Source organism: Oryzias latipes, chromosome 17 (genome assembly GCF_053564925.1).
Source record: "Oryzias latipes strain Hd-rR chromosome 17, Olatipes_Hd-rR_3.1".
In the NCBI taxonomy this organism is placed as follows: domain Eukaryota; kingdom Metazoa; phylum Chordata; class Actinopteri; order Beloniformes; family Adrianichthyidae; genus Oryzias; species Oryzias latipes.
In genome coordinates, this window is record NC_136253.1 from 27155430 (window position 1) to 27174831 (window position 19402).

A 19402-nucleotide genomic window follows, 5' to 3' on the forward strand; every position below is an offset into this window, starting at 1 on the left:
GCTAATCAACTGAGTTTCTGCTGTAAAGTAAATGTTTTATGGAAGAGTGCCAAAATAAATTTTGAATTAAAGACATTAAATTCTCTAAAAGTAATTATCTAAATGAAAATGTCTATATTTGCTAATATTATTATTGATTTGTATAACATCTTAGTTTAGTTTAGTTAATATTCACTATATTTAATGAATCTAATGAGATTTAAGTATGTACTGTTTGCTGCAGCAGCAGCAATACGCAAGAATTGGGCTGAAGAAATAACCCAAGTTTTTTAAAGAGTGCAGAGTATTTTTGCATTACAGGCATCTTGAAAGACTGATAGATTAAGAGGAGGCTGCTCCTCCTCTACTTGTGGTTTATCACTGACAAGGATCAGTGTAGGAGCTGGACCTCAGGTCACGCAGCCTCAGATGACAGTCTTCAGACTGTAGTGAATGCTATTGGGTTTCCTTTAATTCTTTTGCAATTTAGGGATGTTGGAGGATTTGGTGGCAGCTGTGTGTGTTTTCACTGATCAGCTGTTATGCTTAAATCTGCTCAGTCTGAGTCAAATGCACCCCCCCCCTCCACACACACACTTATGCGCACATTAACAGTTAAAGTTTGATTTAAACAGAAGGCGGGAGCTTCATGGTTTGGGACTTCTATCAAATCCAGAATGTGTGTGGATATGTGGGGGGACATGAGGAGTTCAGCCGCTGGTCACTGTAAGCTCACGTGTGGATTCCACTTCACAGACACCAGATCAGCGTTTGAGGTTTATGCAGGAATCGGATTATGCTCTCATGATAAAGTCCACCCCCGTCTCCTTTTCACCCCCACTCTCCCCTCCCATCCCCTATTGAACGGGGGCGCTGCGTCTGCCTGTCCCCGCTTGCCTTTGTTCAAACCGATGCTGCTTCTGTCCCTCAGTGCTGCTGCTGCTGCTGGTGCGGAGGGGGGGGGCAGAAGGACCACCTTGCTGTTTGCGCGCCCGTGCGTCACCCTCTCTGCTGTGATCTTGCAGATATCAGTGTCTGGGGGGATGACCGGCGGTGCGGACTGCTGCTGCTGCGCGGAGAGGATCATGTGGAAGAAGGAGTGAAAAGTCCCGAGACGCACTCCTCCAGCTCTCCTCCACAAAGTGCTGCTTCACCCTTTTTTCTCTCTCCTCCACCCGACTCTTCTGCTCCCGCCGGCAGCTGCTGGGAGCACCTTCGCTGAGGCGCAAAGCTTTCGCTGTCATTCCTGAAGGCTGCACCAGCGACGCGCACCTTGTTCCTTCAGAGACGGTAAGAGAGCCGGCGCACGCACGCTTCATGAAATCAGTCATTTGGTCAGTGTGTCACCGCTCAAACCGCTGGAGGCGCTTATGACATCGCTCATCTGCATGTGCTCATTCATTGGGAGGGATTTTACCTCACGAAGCAAACCTCCACTTTTGGCGAAACTTGGACTAAGAATGAATCGGTGATTCGGTCCAACCCCACACACCCACGCGCCATGTGAGCATATTCAGCTGCAATAAATAAAAGCGATTAAATGATTTTTAGTGACTGATCCTCCTCCAAGCGGCCACGGCATCAATCTGAAACAAATCCCTGGATATTTTTTATTGAGCAGTCTTTAAAAATGATCTGTATTGTACTACCAGGTTTGTGCGTAAATCCTCACCTCAGCAAGTAGCCTAACCTTGTCTGTTTGTCCTCTTTGCTTCCTCTGCCAAGAATCACATCTTTCTTTCTTTCTTTCTTTCTTTCTTTGATGGATTCCTTCTGGTTTCTTGATGCTTGGCAAGCCTGCTTTGTACATCAAAGCGTTTTCAGGTGAAAATTAACAGGAATTACAGTCAAAATTTGGTCAGAGATTCTTCAGAGCAACTGCTGATCATGTTGATCTTTACAAAACCTCAACTTTAAGATGAAAATAAAACAATGAGTCTGACAGTTTGGTGGGCAGCAGGGATCCTGGAGGGTCGTGTATGGAGTAGTGCCTCCTCTGTAAACAAACACTGCATGGACAAATCCCAGTGAAGGGGGACAACAGTTTGGGTCACCTTGACAAATGAGGTGTATTGTCTGATTGTCGGAGACAATGAAAGCCCCTGTTGCCCCATTAAAGCCCATCCCGCTTCTGTTCATCAGTCTGGAGGAGTCCAAGTCTTTTCTTCTATTGTTGTTTTAGTATGCCCACCACCAGCTGTGTGTCAGCATGCCATGAAGCTGGACGGTGTTAACTAAGCAGCATTGCATTAAGCTGAAGCAGGAGTTTGTGTTTGTGATAGGTGCAACCAGATCAGTGAAGTAAAGTGAATGTGAGGATGAAATGAAGCCGAGGGACCCAGCTGAAAGTTTACAGGGCTGTCGGGATGCGGGTGCTGCAGAGAAGGAATTCTGTGGACTGTCATGAGGCCAGGCATGCATGCACGCTGTAGTTGCGTGTGTGTTAATGTGAGTTTACAGATGGCTGCACTCATACGAGGAGAGGGATCAGGGAGCAGCGTGGATAGGAGCAGCATCCAGTTCTAAAATAGAGTACAGTCATCTGCCTGGAGACCAGCTATTGCCCAGTCAGCCCCAGTCTGTGTCATTATGTCCAAATATTAAAACTATTTCAGATACGCCATTTTTTAGAAGAATCCTCCCTTGTGTTCCCTGTGTTAATTAAACTTGTTTTTTGCTGCTGTACATTAAAAAAGGTTCATTGTATTTTAAGTTTGTGGGGTTACTAACATAACAGTGCCAATTCCCGCTAATATACGATAAATGCCACATTTTTACCCTCTCTGAAAATAAATTTTTTCTGTGTTTTTTTTAACATGTTCTTGTGGCGTTTTTGTCATGATGGAGGACATATATGTAAAGAAAATGTGTCTTTATATTGCATTTCTAAGTATTTATTTATTCAAATTGTTGTTAGTCAGGAGCAGATAAAAATGCAGTTGGAAAAAACTTGTAAGCATGATGTACAAGATACTACGACAAGCCATAAGCTCCTTGATCCACTCCATTCTGATGCATCTGCTTGTAGACGACTAGATTCCCGTACGTCTTCTTTTCCCTCGTCTGAGCTGGCATCTGGCTCAAAAATGCACAGCTGGATGGCTCTGACAACGCTCACCATTTTTGTTTTTGATGTTAGGTTGCGGGTGTGAGGGGCTGTAAGCTAGCAGGAGAGAGTGTAAATAGATGGTTGGTGGGAAATGGTGGCAGGCTTCCTCCACACTAACGGTTCGACCCACAACTCAGAAGCAAATTTTTAATGAACTCCTGCTGCTCTGCAGAAACTATGTCCTAGAAGATGACACGTTTTTTGATTTAGGCTGAAAATGGCAAAATCATAATCAAAAGACCACTGGGAACACTTTTGCAATAGATCAAAAGATGATTAGAAGTGGGACTTTAATGAATTAAAAAGACGGTTCAGTGATGATGCTTTCAAGTGTTTAGAATTTTCACCACTTTTACAAATTTACCCGGCAGTGCATTTCCAACAAAAACCAAAAGTAATTCAGAATTGGGATTTTATAATACTCTCGGCAGTAAAAAATGCAGACTCTAATATGTCATTTACGTGATTATGGCGTCTATTTCTCCCCTAATACAGTGTTAATAGCTAACTGAATGGGGTAATATAAATGCAAATGAGGAACAGTACTCACTTATAGCAGCCAAGTTATGATCAGATAAGCTTCACCTATGACAGAGAGACAAGCTTCGTGAGAGGCTGCCCTAAAACAGATGGGTTTTGTTTGGATCACATGCTGTGTGGTGAGGAATGCTGCATCGTACAGGTCTAAAGGTGAACTCTGTAGGTCATTCCAGCCTGCATGGAGCAATGCTTGAGGTTAACAATGACTTTTCAGTCAGAGAAGTAAAAACGCTCATTCTTTTCAGCACTGGACAGCTCCCAAATCTCACGTGGTCCTGTTTGACATGGAGCTGAGAATGCTGCACTGTTGGAGGTGCTGGATGTGGATTTAATCTGAAGCTCTGCCTCCCACTACTCCTTAGAATATTAAAAGCCCCTTTACAGAGTGTGTGTCCCGTTACCAAAACCCCAAAGGGGATTGGACACACCAGTCCATCAATCAACATCTGTCTTTAGGCCGGGAGGGACTAAAGCAACCCACCAGGCCAATCATTAGCAGCGTAAATGTGAGCGCAGCTGAACAGCTCACCCACACAAAGAAAGAGGTCCCATTCTTTGTGTTTGGCCGGAGCTCTCCTTCAAGGGTCTAGTGGAAGACAAATGTTGTTGGATAAGAAGTTATTGGGAAGTTTTATCAGCTTATTATAATAAAAACCTGCACTGAAGCTAATGTTTTTGGGGTTTGATGCTATGATCAGCTGTCAGAGTCAGACTGTGAGCATTTGGCTTTGGCGATAAACACTTGAAGGACAGTGCGTTCCCCCCCCACCCTTTCCTCGCCTCATTGGTATTCCACAGACTCAGCACATCATTAAAGAAGTGGAATCTTTGGATGAAGTCCCGCCAGTCTGTCCATGCTTGTATCCGTTGTTCAACCTCATTTCCCTGCTGTTTGCTTTTCTGAACATCATTCTCTTCAGACAGAAATGTGGCCCGGCTGCAGACCTCAATTTATGCTTCAGTCGATGCAGAAACTGTGCGCATCTGTGGGACCTCAAGTTTAAAGACACCAAAAGCCTAACCCTGCTTCTTACACCTGGTCCCTCATTAGTTTCCTTCTAATAGCCAACCTAAGAACTTTAACCTTTAACCTCTAATAAAATCTTCTTTTTACAGATTTCCTTTAACTTTACCAGTAACACAATAAAAATGATAGTTTTTAACTAATTAAAACATTACTTTAAAAACTTTCAGGACTATTCTGTACCACATTTAAAACCTTTTGGAGCTGATGTTTCTTTTTGCATTTTGTTTACGCTTTGTGTTTTGGCAGACTCACACGAATATTTGTGAAACTAAACAGCAGACAAACCAATAGCAGTCATGGGAAGGATTTTAAAAATTGTGACATCTACCCAAACACCGGTTTTCTTCAACTTAAAGAGCATAACAGAGCTTGGATCTTTTAAATTTTGGGGACTGTATGTAAATAGTAGGAAAATGAATGATGATTCATCGGTTAAACAATTTGTGTAGGTTTTAGGTTTATTGTGCACATCAGCTGGAAACTCAAAAATGTGTCTCTTATCTAGCCTCAAAACTGCTTCAAGAACAATCAGCAAAAAAAAAAAAGGTTTTACTTAAAGACCTACTTAGATGAATTTTTTTTTTTGGTGTTTTCAACACTTTCTTGTAGCATTTTCCTAATGACAAATATTGAATTGAATTGAAATTAGAAAACATGTTGGGGGGGCACAAGCTGCCTGCTTCACTTCCCTATGGAGCCCATTTTATCTCAATGGCCTGTCATTCTACTTAGCAAAAGATACAACATAGAGCTTTTGATTTGTGTTTATTACTCTATAAACATATTTTAGTGGTTAGAAAAATGGATTGATGCACACATGTAAAGTTGCATGTCAAGGTTTTATCAGCAGATGTTTAAACAACAGTCAAAAATAGAGCTATTTTGCTTTCAATATTCAGTTGCTTAGTTTGCGTCTTACTTTAACAGAAACAGTTAATAAAGATCAATACAAAACCTCCTGACCTTTAAAGACTAAATATCGATGTTGCAGATAAAGATGGAGGCAAAATCTTCTGTGATATGAAAGCGATAGAGACAAAGCTTTTTTTGTTGATCCATCTTTAAAACATTCTTCTTGTAAAATCCAGTAGGGCAACATTTAATTTTTCTCAGCCATTTTCAAAGGAACCACGTGTCTGCTAGACAGTCTTGTGGGTCTCTTTCAGTCAGATATAATTGAATCAAGAAACTTTTGTTCCGTGCCACAATGCCACATGGATCAGTTACCTTTGTGGATTGAAAAGATTTAAGTCTCTGAACTGAAACAATGGCTTCTCTGAATACTGCAGCCCAAGCCTAAATTGTTACACATGGATTTTAGTATTTGAACAATACACGATTTCTTTTTCTGTAACAAGAAAATGTTTCCTTTGTCACAAAAGGGCGATTGGTTGGAAATCAATAGAACTGATTAATCCCTTTGAGGCTGCTTTCCGTTTCCTCTGAAAGTCACAGTATGTGGCGGCACTTCCCAAATGTACATGTATAGGAGCACACGTGAAATGAATAGGATTCCCCTGTGTGTTAGAGAAGCTAATTTAATTAGGTTTATTTTCCAACTCACACTTGACTACATCAAGTAACTCATCCAAACTTATATCCTCAAAACAAAGTCAGGAAGCGGCAGGAAGAGGTGGAGTGAGAAAAGAGCATCGCAGAGCATCTGCTGCAGGTCAGTTGACCGTAGCTTCACAGCAGCTTAATGACACTAGACGTTGGGAACAGATGGCTTTATAAGAGCTGTCAGTCTCTAACAGGTATTGTTGACACATGCATTAACCCTTTACAACCTCATTTTGAAAACACTTACTGAAAACTGAGGGTCTTCTGGAGAGCTTGAAGCTGTCCTCCTGAAACGGCTTCTTCTTCTACTAGTCTTAAAAGACAGAAAACAATTTTCTTTTGGGCTTTTACTGTGGCTGAGTAATTAACGATGGGGATGTTTCTTTAGTTAATTACTGAGTTGTAACAAACCCAGAGAGGCACTCCTGTTCTTTCTTTTTGTATTGATTAAAATAGATCCACGTTTCCTCACTTTTTTTGTTTTATAAGGTTCAAACCCTGTAACCCCTGACTCCTTTGCATAGAGCATCAATTTGGCAGACCAGTTTTCTTGCTTCATTTGAGTCCAGAGCGGCATGACTCATTAGTTCCTTTGAGTATGGTTAGTCATCATGCAGTAAAACTAAAAAACTGTGTTTGTGTGTACATAAGGCGTACCTGGTTCCTTTCACGGTTCATCTGCCAATTTTCAGCAAAAGGTCATCAACTATGCTCTAACAGGGATTTTTACATCAGACATTAAAAGTGTATTTATCTTGTTTGCAGACGGGATTAAATGTATCCAAGTCAGACCACCAAATGATTCAAAGCACCATTACATCTCCTCAGAGTGTGTTTTTTCTTTCCCAAAAAGCAAATTAAGGAGACTCGCGTAGCTTCTTCTGCAATCTCTTCCTGGAGCTTTTATCATAGTGGGTGTGATTTTCCAAATGTTGATAAGATGACCTTCCTTTTGGTTCTTCTCCTTCATCGTCCTTCCCATACCACTTTGTCTGTCACTTATTCAGTGCTGTTATTCTGCTCCTCACACTGCTGCTCTCTCGAGGTAATAGTTTTGTGAGATGTGATTATAGTTGAAGGACCATTTTTCTGTCAGAAAATCATGTGTAGACCTTTACTTTTTCTAATATGGTCCCTTAGATTGTGAGTGATTTATTTAAACCCTTTTAAACCCGAGGGTAAAATATGTGCTTAAAGTTTTTGGATATTTTATCTTTTCATAAGCTGTAAACAACTCAGTCTAAAAAAACATGTTTGGAGTTGGTCTTATGTGATGAGAAGACCATCAGGAAACTGTAAAAGCAGCTGTGTATGCTCCTGGAGGAAAGTTGTAAGTGTGGTGACTAATCACTGTGTCTTAAGGGAAATGTTTTTGCTCTTGCTATTAAAAAAAGTCATAAAAATAGATTTGAAACATGAACAACGTCGTGAAGAGAAAAAAGTGGCATACTTTAATATCAATGCTATTTCTATAGCAGGATTAAGACAAAAAAAAGATCATTTTCTTTTTATTTATCTATCTAGCTCTCCTATGGTAAAATAGTTAAACAGGCCTTTGGAAAACACAACTTATTAGCAGAGGAAAATGAATAAGGAAGAATATTAGTGTCTATTTCTGACAACAAAAAGTTCATATTTGACTGAAATGTTTTTATTTTTTTTCAAGGTAAAATTTGTCCCATTTTGCACATTTTAAACGCTTTATTATGAAGATTATTTAACACAGAATCCTCTTTATGGCATAAATAAAATATGAAACAACTTTCTCACTTGACTTGATGCTGATTTTCAAAGCAGCAGGGATGTAAACATGAAGAAAGTTTGCAAGTATTGAGTTAAAGACCAAATTAAAATTATTGCCGTTCCTTACTGAGAAAATAGCCCATCCATGGAGTCAAAACTCAAATCTTTTTTACTAATGAAGCATCACACGTTCATCCTTTCTGTTTGTAGGTGTTCTCACCTGGAATAGATGTCAGTTTAAAGGCCAATCATGTTTGCATGGTGACTAAGAACCCACTCAGGTTACTCATAGACCGGTGCCGTGCTGTTATGTAGGTCTGCCAGCCTCGTCTGTTAGCTCTCTTTACATCACTATCGGCCCGATTGCCAGCTCTGACAATGAGCCAAGAACTCACCCTATTCAAGCGGCATCATGAAAATGTGTCAGATGGACATCCACATTGAAGTCCACTGGAGCATTTTAGAGACTTCTGGCTCTTTTCTCTTCAAGACACAAGTGTGGCTGAGAGAGTAAAGAGGGGCCATTTGGAGGGAGGCGTTCACAACATCTGATGTCTGGTCTTTAACAAAAGATTGTGCTAGTTAGTATGCTGCTGCTGTGATTGCATGACCACTGCGTGTTGTAAATTCCCTCCAGTAAAACTCTGAATGGCTGCTGTCTATGTAGGCATAGAGTGCTGCACATTGTATAGCATCCATTGAGATGTCCCAAGGCTAAACTTTGGGTATTAGTAGGTGTGGCTGTTCTTGGTGGGTCCCTGCCAGTTCCAGGTTCCTAAACACAGCACTCTAATTTTCTCATTGGCAAACTCCTCTCTGTCACAACTCTCGGCAAAGACTACAGGAATTGTTTTTGAGCCGATTCAGCCGACGACTTGGGCCTTCCAAATGCAAAGAGTTCAGTGGTTTGACCCCAATCTGTCACAGCCCATCACAAGGTCCTAACCCACCTTCATAGACGATATGTCTCCAAGTGTGTGGCACAGCGGTGTCTTATCCACACCAGATCCCCCTTTCAGACGAAAAGCTGTCCACTATTAAAACCTTTGCAGCAAATTCTTTTTTAATGAAAGTATAGTTTGGGCAGAAGAATGCCTCTCTTTTGCTCAAACACTCCAGTTTTATACTGTTGAAGGTTTAACCGAGCTTTCACATGGAAAGAGGTGCCATTATTCCTGTAATTTATAAGGGTTTCAGCTGCTGTTGCATAATCTTCTTTCTAAGCATCAGGGACACAGTTGGCATGAGCTGCTGTTACCTTGGTGAATGCAAAAAAGGTTTTCTTGGATGAATTATTTAGTTTATGTAACTTCAATTGAAAGGGCCTAATGCAGAAGCAAAACGGCACCCTAAAGATTCTTCGAGCACTCCTCTGATATAAAATACGGTGTCATCATCGTAGCACTTACACAAATAAATGAATCCTCTACATGTAGTTGTGCCGTTTAACTTACAATCAGCACGGCAGAAGCAGGTTTGCTTCAAATCAAAAACCTTCATCTTCATTTCAGTGCAGCTCTGTCTCAGGCATCTCTCCTTTGAGCTGTGAAGCTTTGGGCTCTGAGCCAAATCCTCTGGCAAAGTCAGCAGCTAATTTTTGATGTGTGGTCGGATTTTCTCAGTGTTTGTGGAGTGGAAATGCTGCAGTTATGGTTTACTGCAGTAAAGCAGAAGGCAATCCAATCTTTCTGACAAATTTATAGAGGAAACGTTGCTGTAGGATGCACAGCTTAGTTTTGCCAGGAAAAGCACGATATCAGTGTTTCATTAGATTGTTTTTATTTTCTACCTTTACTTTTTCTATTTTTTAATTTTGTTTAGGATAACATTAACACACCATAATAAGATAATAACAACATTTAACCTAAATACATGTTTTTTTTCCCACCATGTTTTTAATTTTTAATTCTAATCTACTTAAAGAGGCAGGGTTATTTTCATTAACTTTTAGTATTTTCCCCTGGTTTGATTTTAGTGATGTTTGGTTTTCCTGTTATCCTGTTTAGTAGAGTTTGACTTTCAGTTCCATTCACATTTTTAATTACACCTGGGGAAAGCTAGTCTTTACTTAGCTGCTTTTCTTTAACGAAGCACCTACTCTTTAATATTAAGGTCGTCCACTTATTTTGCTCAATTCTCAGGTTGTCTTCATGTCTCCACCCTTTTGGTATTCTCCTTTGGGCATGGTCTGGTCATGTTTACCAAGTATATAAAAAAATAATAAAAATAATAATAAAAAAAAATAATTCAATTTATCTCCACCAGTGTCTGGTCTTATAACTTTGACTCCTACTACAAACAGTAATCGGGACATTTCACTGGGTTGTTGGGTTAAGTTTGGTTTGAATGAAGTCCATAGCAAACCATCTTCTCAACAGGATGGACCAAAACCATTTGCTTTGGCAAAGCACCTGCTTCCCCCCCCCCAAACACTTGCATCCAAGAAAGTTGCACACAAATTTGACTTTAACTTTGTCTGAGTAGTGACCATTGACTGTATAAGTAAATGGGACTGAGCGAGTCTGATGTTATCCATTGAAATTGGCTTATTTCGAAACAAAGTGAAGTCCATTTGGTTGCCATTTTTGCATTGCATACAGACATTGCCATATTGAAGCCAAACAATCTCAGCAAGCAGTGTTTTGTCAGGATTGGTCTGAGTCAACGTTTCTATGGCAAACACTCTCTCCAAGCAGTAAAATTAGATCTGATGCATTTAATGGCTGTAGTAAAAACAGTTTTATGTGACTCACTACATGTGTGTATTTGTTAATAGGAAAACTAGGTTATTCTGTTTAAGAATAAATCAGGTAAGATGTGAATCTACTAATGACAGAGTAAGTACTTTACATTTGTTTTTCTTCCTTTGCTTAACATTCAATTCTTTTTTTCATGGTTTTCTATATAAACAGAAGAAATGATAATTTTCCGTCACAGTTCCCTGTGATTTGACGTTGTCTAATTGGTTTTGACAAGATTTGACAAGGTAATGAGTTATTCCTGTACACGACCTTTCATCTGGTCAAACAAACGTCACAACATGGTTTTGGCTGGAAAAAAAAATCAACAATGGATTGCTTTCTTATAATCCTTTTTAAACGTTTTAATTTTCGTTTTATTTTTTAAGGATTTTATTAGGGTGCTTAAGCATAAATGTTAGTTTGTGCACTTCCATAAGCAGCTGTCTAAATTTATATATAAAGCTAAAGCTGTATGGTTTTAAATCTGTCGAAATATCTGCTAAAATAAATAATACTTGGCTGCATGCTGAGTGTTTTTTGTTTTGGCATCCTAGGCTGAATAAGTTTTGGTGATGCTAACAAATAAAAATGTACAGTCTTTTTTTTATTATTAATTTGAAAAGGAAGGTCTAATAACATTCTGCTTCAATTATCTTTTTCTACAAAGGACTCGAAAACTACTTTAAATACCAGAATACGAAGATCTATTTTTCGGCCATAAAAATGATCTTTTTGTTTTTCTTCCTTCTCTCTAAATTTTCTAGACTGTTTCTCAGCAGCACAAAGATGGTGGCTGCTAACGGCACAGCTGGGCTGCAGATCCTGCATGTGCTTTTGCTGCTGCTCTCTTCAGGCTTGGGTGAGTTTCCCATCTCCAAGCTTAACTTCTTGTCTTTTCTTTGGCTTCCTTTACAAGAGAAAAATGAATCAGGAAGAAATAAATGAGTTGATTTATCAGTGATGTCTTTGAGCAGGTGAACTTGAGGAAGGCTAAGGGGGAGAAGGGAAGAAAAGGTTCATGAGGAGGAAAAAGGGAGAAATAGATTGGGGGGCTTTAAATTGAAGAGGGAGAACAAGATGAATCAGAAGACAGAACAACCCCTTCTCACATGAACCTTTACATGGATTAAACCAGACAGGTCTGTGTTCATGTGACTATTTGAAGCTCAGACTGACATAGCGGGGATGTTTGCAGACATTCTAGAGAGCGACTGAGCTGGAACTCATCCAAAGTAATTTATGCAAGTTGAGTCATCCATCTGTTCTATAACAACCATGTATTAAATTCACAATTATGGAACAAGAGACAGACAAGCTCTGAGCTGATGTTGTGGTTAGGGTACTGCAGGTCCTTCAAGCAGCTGTGTCTACAATTCTTTAGCACGGGTGTATGAGTAATGTTTCAGAAGCTGGCATTCTTTTTTTTCTGCCCAAATAACAAATGTTTCAGGTGTCTGTCTGCAAACATGGTAATGAAATTGCAAAGAGTCTTAGGAGTCTCTTGGAAACACAACTTGGTTTGAGCCCACGCACATATTTTATATACTTTTTTGGTCTTCTTCCACTTTGTCTGGAATATAGTATGATGACAAAGTATTGAGAATCACCTCTTTTCTTTCTATTACACTGATAAAGAAGCAGTCTTGTCACAATATTATAATTAGTTTTCTTTCCAAATGCATTACAGCACCTTTCTGATTCATTCTCAGTCTGTTTTTCTAAAACTGAAATATCCTATGAAGATAAGAATCTCCATCCTTTGGTCCTTTGATAAAAGCAACCACAAACACATAACTAATTTGCGCTGCTTTGGTTGCCACTACATGAAGAATGGTAATGATAACACAGTCTGACAGGCATATAATAGCATTTTTTTTGCCACAACAAGGTGATTCCCAAAGAGTCATTTGTCAAAAATCACTTGGCAATTTGTTTTCTCCACTTTGGTGTCTCCTCCAAACATCTGGTTGACTGACATGTCAAGGATGTTTGGAAGAAATGTGGGCATGTAGGCATGTCGTGGGATACTTTAGGAAAAAATGAGCTCCTTTACCACACACTAAAATATGAAATAAAACATTTTTACAGGAAATTTGTTTTGGTTGCTCAGTCCTCAAAAGTTGAATTACAAGCTCTTGATTGGTTCATTGTCTGTCTTGCCTAGGTGGAGCCTCATCGATTGTGAACATGCGCAGAATAATGCATCAGACAGAAAAACAAATGCTTGCTGGTACAGCTGTTCTCCCGTGTGCCTTTACCCTCCAAACCAGCTCCTCCATCCAGACTCCAAACATCCTGTGGACTCACACCAGGCCACCGAGTGGAGGAGAAGATGCTCCTCAGGAGCAAATTGTTCTTTCTGCTAAAGGTTAAAAAAAGATCAAACTCATTGTCTTTAACTATGCATTTTTTCATTACTGATATTACCTTAAATCAAATCAATATTTATTTATATTGCACTTTTCATACCTAACGTAACACAAAGTGCACCTCAGACATGTGAGATGTACTAAGAGTTAAAAGGTTTAGTGTACCCCTGCAAGAATTAGTGGGAAACTTTACAACAGGCCCCATAAAAAACACATTTAGCTTTTCTTAAACAGATTGAGGCAGGCTGAGCATAGAATGTCTGAATGTGCTTTCACTCTCAATGTAGCAAATTAATGAATCAAGTTATTTTGGTGTCTTGTTTTAATCAGCAAAAATTGTTTCTCAGTAAGCTATATAGTTTAAATATAACTCATGGAACCCCAGATCTGGAAAGAAAGACATCACAGAGGTGCTAAACATTGCAGCACAGGCGCAGGCTCTAACTCCTAAATCAACAGAGGCCAGGATCTACCACACCAGGCAGGACTTGAGGTAAAAACCGAGCAGGGAGATGCTCGCAGGCAGGGCATACATGGAATACCATAACCAAGAGGCCAGCTTGGTGTACAGACACATCTGGACTAAAAGTCCCAACTTAAAGATGGGAAACACCTGCAAAGGTAGTTGAAAATGATCAAGCTCCTTTGGGATTTAAAATACCAAGATAAAATAGTAATGGCTTACAGACTGGACAAAGTAGGGCTGGACAAGAGGGAGAACAATGTTGTGATGTTAGGTAACAAGTTGAAGAGATGGAAACATTAAAGAGCTGGATAGAGTATAAAAAGATTAAAAATACTACTGGCTGAAGGAGAGCAAAGAAAAAAAAATGTGGAAAGTGAAGGAAAAAGTGTTTCCTGCGGTCATTAGAACACTCAGGGTTATGACCCCCAAACCGGGAGAGTGGCTTCAGGAGATTCCTGGAAATACTTTTGAAATCTTCGTCCAGAAGGGTGCAATAGTAGAAACAGCTAAGATACAGTGCAGGATGCCCTCACAGAACAGTCAAACAGTAGGATTTAAACTCAGAGTTAAAGCTTGTGCTTCATGACAAGCAAAAAAAACAAGAGTAATTAATCCAGCAAATTAATGTTTATAAACTTCTATCTAACTCATAAGAAGGAAGAATCAGAGTAGATTAAGTTTACTCTTGGAAAAGTGTTTGTCACAGAGCCACATTGTAGGTGAAGTTGTAGTTTTAGAGCCTTTAATTCTACACACTTTTAGAGTTAATGACGCTTTCAAAAGCTTCAGGATGCCAGCAAACACTTGTAATGAAAGAAGCTTTCTTTGTGTGCCAAAGGTGATGTAATCAAGGTGAATAAGGCTTTCAGTGGCCGCATCATTCTGCCAGGATACACTGCCAATCCTCTGAATGCTACCATGGAGATCTCCAGCCTCCGTATCAACGACTCAGGCACTTACCACTGTCAGGTTGTCATTGGCAACGACTATGAGAGAGACACTGTGGCCCTGGTGGTCTCGGGTAAGTCTTCAGGCCCTGATGAGAGTTTAATTATTTGAAATGTTCAGTGCCACAGATTCACATTGGAGGGATTAAAACTGAGAAATCAGCATGTTTTTCTTTGTGTGTAATCAAGTGAAGCATGAATTTTTCAGCAAAAAACGGGTTCCAAAGAATCACAGCTTTTTAGGTGCATAAAACACTTTTTCATCAATAATTAATTAATGAAGCTTAATATTCTCACTGAATGTGTTACATTTAGCAGTTTTCAGGCCAACAAACGTGCAATTCTACAAACACAACTAAATATTTACAATAAATGAAAATAACTCCCATTATTAAAAATCATCTCATTATTAAATATATGATACGATGATCTCTTTTTCATCTGATCAGTGAAACAGAAACAGTGTAATAACACCTGTCTTTGTTTGTAGGTGTAGTGTTTCACTACCAGGCTCCCAACAGTCGCTACGCCCTCACATTCAGAGATGCCCAGCAAGCGTGCCAGGAGAACTCCGCTCAGATAGCCTCAGCAGCGCAGCTGTGGGCAGCCTACCACCACGGCTTTGCCAGCTGCTCAGCTGGATGGTTAGAGGATCAGACTGTCCGGTGAGGACACAAAACACGTTTGCTTTCTATGCAACACTCATGTTGAATTAAATACTAGATGTAATGAATGTTTTCAGTGTAAGGATTTATCACCCGCCAACATACAACCATTTTTATTATTTAGCCAAGAATTTTTTATATCTGTTACATACTCCCACGCCACTAAAAACATACATATTTACATTATATTTTTAAAAGCAACCAAAACATGAATGACAGCCACCTATGCAGCTGAAACTAAAAATAAACAAGACATGGGATCTAGAGAGTCTGTGGTTTCAAAATCTTCTGGTAAATAGATTCTGTTTGTTCATATGCAGATGTCTGTTTACCGCAATCAAATCATTTTATTGCTTTGAATGGCTGGTTAGCCTACAAGATAGCTTACAGACACATTTTTATCCGTGCCAATTTCCTTCTCCTAGGCTCATTTGCATTTATGATTTTGTCTGGCACCAAAAATCCAGAAACAAGACACGTGTTTCACTCCTAAGGCTGGAACCTGTGAAATTCCAATATATTTTGCATTGTCACCAAATTAAATTTTTTTATTTCTCAGCAATAGAATATATGATGAACAGTCTTAAAGATTTTTTTACTCTTTTAGCTGAAGTGTTGTCAAATTCACATTTAAAAGGAATCTGACACTTTTCTGTGGTTTTTGTTTATGTTTTGCCCAAAGCTGGTAACTTCTTGCACAGTAAACTGCTTATTTTTTGAATACTTGAAGCTTTCTTTAAGCTTTTACCAAATGATCTTGAAATCCTAAAAACAAATGTTATTACAACCAAAAAGTACAATTAAAAACCCACATCCATGTAAGCTATATATATATTGTTTAAAAATAAAAGGCATTGTTTTTATAAATTATTTTTCTTTGAATTTTAATAAATCAATCTTTTATTTTTCATTTTATAATCCTCAGAGTTTTGTTTTTAATTATATTTGTTTTCAAAAAGGTAATTACCTCTTTATATACAGTATTCTAATTGTGTCCTTTATGTGTAAATTCATTATTACCTGACCTTCAAAAACAATTAAAAAAACGTTGACTGTAGAGCTTTGTGTGCTAAAACGCTCACAATTATGTTGTTGGTTTCTTCATAATAGATTTAAATAACAAAGTTAACCCCAGTTGTGACTTGCACATGTTTGTGTCTGCAGTTATTCCGTGCAGCAGCCTGAGCTTGGTTGCTATGGACACGAGGAGTATTCTGCCGGAGTGAGGAATTATGGGAAGAGAGACCCGAAAGAGCTGTTTGATGTGTACTGCTTTGCTAACGAACTGGATGGTAAAAACACAAAAAGACACAACCAAAAACCCATTAGCCTTTTTGCTTTTGTTTGCTAATTTTTTTTTAAATTATCCATCACTCCAGAGTAAAACAAAGACACACCGATGGCTTGATTTTGTTTGGAAATGATTAAAAAAGAAAATCTATTATTTAGATTTTCTAGTTTGAAAATAGATTAAAATATGTGAGATAGTAGTCTAATATGTCAAACCAGGACAAACATTTTTTTTGTCCCACTTCTGTTGACCAATAAATATCTGTTATTTAAACATGCATGCAGATCCTAAAAAAACAGCACCTTTTATGCAAAGACGGAATAAATTGTGTATATTTCTATCTAAATTTATTATTTTTAAACATTAATCATCTGCTTGTTGAGAAGTCTTGGTGTGGTTTCTTCCTCCTCCAGGTGAAGTGTTCCACTCCTCGGTCCCAGACAGATTATCACTGTCTTCAGCCTCAGACCGTTGTGTGTCCCTTGGGGGCCAGCTGGCAACGGTGGGACAGCTTTATCTAGCCTGGAGGGCTGGTCTGGACAGCTGTGCCCCAGGCTGGTTAGCTGATGGCAGCGTCCGCTTCTCGGTGACCTGGCCTCACCCAGACTGTGAAGGATCCCAGCCTGGAGTTCACACTGTGACGCCAAACAGCACGGCTAACAACGCCACAAGACTGTATGATGCCTACTGCTACAGAGGTAGAATTACAGTTTTATCATACCTAACAAACATAGCTGTTTTATTCACAGTAAATGTACAAATTGATAAAGATCTTTTTTTTAAAAAAGGCAATCAGAAATTCTGACATAAATTCAGTTTAAACATTAGTTAAAAAATAACAGCCTTTAGAGCAATTATAATGACAATAACAGTCATTTCTGTTAACGCGGCCAATGTAATGTATTTGAGAGCTGTGAGATTGGCAGACAAAAGGAGAACGGGTAACGTTAAACATCAGTGTCCTCAGCTGCCAGTGCCGGATCCTGCGCTGACTGTTATTGCCATTTTCATCTAAATTAAACCATATGTGTGGACACTTGAGCACTAAACTCCTTTAAACCTGGCTTTTAGGTAAAGTGGAAGAGATGGCTTCTGTTTCTCAGATCTACAGCTCCCTGTGGAAGCCCTGGAGCTATCTCACAGGCTCCAGTGACGCTGACTCTGCAGCGACAGATGGATCCAACCTGACTACACAACAAACCACTACGATCAGAGGTTTGACACTCATCTGTCATGGGCACTACAGTTGTTTGTCATTTATCAGCTGGTTAACTGAAGATTCAATCCAAATCAAACAGGAAAACAAAATGACATTAATTGGTTTAATTGCACATTATTCTTAGATGACAACGTTTCATCAAACTGGACCGGACTGGTTGAGCTGGAGGACGACCCTTCTCTTCACTCCACTTGTAAGTCTGCACTGAGGTTAGACTGATGTCCAAAAATGACTGAAATAATTGGTCACTCTACCATTTGAAGCCACAGACCCCTGGTCCTCAGAGTCTTCAGGGTCATTTGTGACCCTCCAGCTGATGCCAGGACAGAGCTCTTTTGACTGGGGTGACCCAGCAGAGGCCGGCCCAGATTCTAAGGAGTTTCTTCGACCTCCAGTCCATCCAACCCCCACAGAGAAAAAGGTTTCATGATCTTCTTGGCATTTTAAACATTTAAAAAAAAGAATTGTTTGAATCAAGTCGAATCTCTTTAGGTGATCTCAAAAATTGTGAAGTCCATTTGGAAGCCGTGGAACTATCTGGCAGGGACTGACGATGAGGCGGGAACCCAGGCACCAAATGCAGAGGAAAAGGACACAGCAACAAAAGAAACTAACTCAAATCCTTCCAGTGTAGCATCACCAGGTGAATAATTTCTGTCTTCTTCTTCAGCTTGTTAATAATTGCCCAGTAAAAGAAATTTTCTATCTGCTGTTTTCTTTTTGCTGCTTTGTTCTTCTTCTATTGTATTTTGTGTTTAAGGAATTGCAGGGAAGAGGTGAAATTAGGAAAAGGGATAAAAGGATGGTGGCTCATTGGCAGCTTTTTTTCCCAGGCATTGATTGATGAGAAGCTTAATATGATAGTAACCGGTATTCAAAGAATTAGTACAAGAATTAGTATGCCTTTAGAAAACAGGGGTGCAGCAGCTTTCTTTTAGTGGACTGTGTGATGGCAAGAATGTGTACCCTGAAAGTCTGAAGATAAACTGAAGTCCCGTTGACCTTTTCTCAGGAGCTCGTCCTGCCTCTCCTGCAGATACACTAACAAGCTGTGATTGATGCCAGGTGTGACAGGCAAGGAGTTCCAGCTGTTAGCATCTGGTCTCCTCAAAATGTGCCTGCCCTCTGCAGACAGTGCTAGCATGTGAGCTGCGGTGCTGAAATCAATGGGATTGTCTTTGGCTTGATAAAGAAAAAGCATTAAATAAAATGTACTAGTTATGATAGAAGATGTCTACCTTATTTTTCTTTTTCTGACAAAAGAGAAGCTTCATAAAAAAAATACCTTTTGAGCAAAACCACTGTTAATAAAACAGCCTTAATAAAAAAAGAGGTTGCTTCGGCTCACAAGTCCCTGCAGTGCTTACTGTTATAATTATATTTCTTAGTTTTTGACAGTCACACATGGATATGTAAAAAAAAAATCGGTTTTAGGGACAGACTGACATGTGTTGCTTCTCACTTTGACTTTCTAAAGCTACGTTCACACCAGTCATGTGACGCGTTCTTGTACAGCGTTTAGCATATAGTGTTCACACTAGACTGCACATGTCCGCCACCTACAGTTGGAAGAAGCTTGGTACGAAATGCAAATCTCGTGAAAAATATTCTGGGCTTGTCTTTCATAGCTCTATTCAGATATATGAAAGACTTAGTGTTCTATAAGTCTGGCCGAGCACAAACCACAATTATTAATTTCTCCTCCATGACCAATTTTCAAACTGCCAAATCCAAGTCCCTGAT

At 39.4% G+C, this 19402-nt stretch overlaps 1 protein-coding gene across 1 annotated transcript in view; it reads left to right on the forward strand.

Moving 5' to 3' along the window:
• Window positions 1–791: 791 nt before the first annotated feature.
• Window positions 792–19402, forward strand: part of LOC101173740 (neurocan core protein) — a 37999-nt gene continuing 19388 nt past the window's right edge. The window contains exons 1-12 of the mRNA XM_078934884.1: window positions 792–927; window positions 1005–1269; window positions 11467–11561; window positions 12867–13070; window positions 14376–14558; window positions 14975–15149; window positions 16314–16441; window positions 16854–17138; window positions 17512–17655; window positions 17784–17852; window positions 17923–18080; window positions 18152–18302. Of these exons, the coding sequence (XP_078791010.1) occupies window positions 11489–11561; window positions 12867–13070; window positions 14376–14558; window positions 14975–15149; window positions 16314–16441; window positions 16854–17138; window positions 17512–17655; window positions 17784–17852; window positions 17923–18080; window positions 18152–18302 (1570 nt within the window). The 5' untranslated portion in view covers window positions 792–927; window positions 1005–1269; window positions 11467–11488. The remainder of the gene's footprint in view (window positions 928–1004; window positions 1270–11466; window positions 11562–12866; window positions 13071–14375; window positions 14559–14974; window positions 15150–16313; window positions 16442–16853; window positions 17139–17511; window positions 17656–17783; window positions 17853–17922; window positions 18081–18151; window positions 18303–19402) is intronic.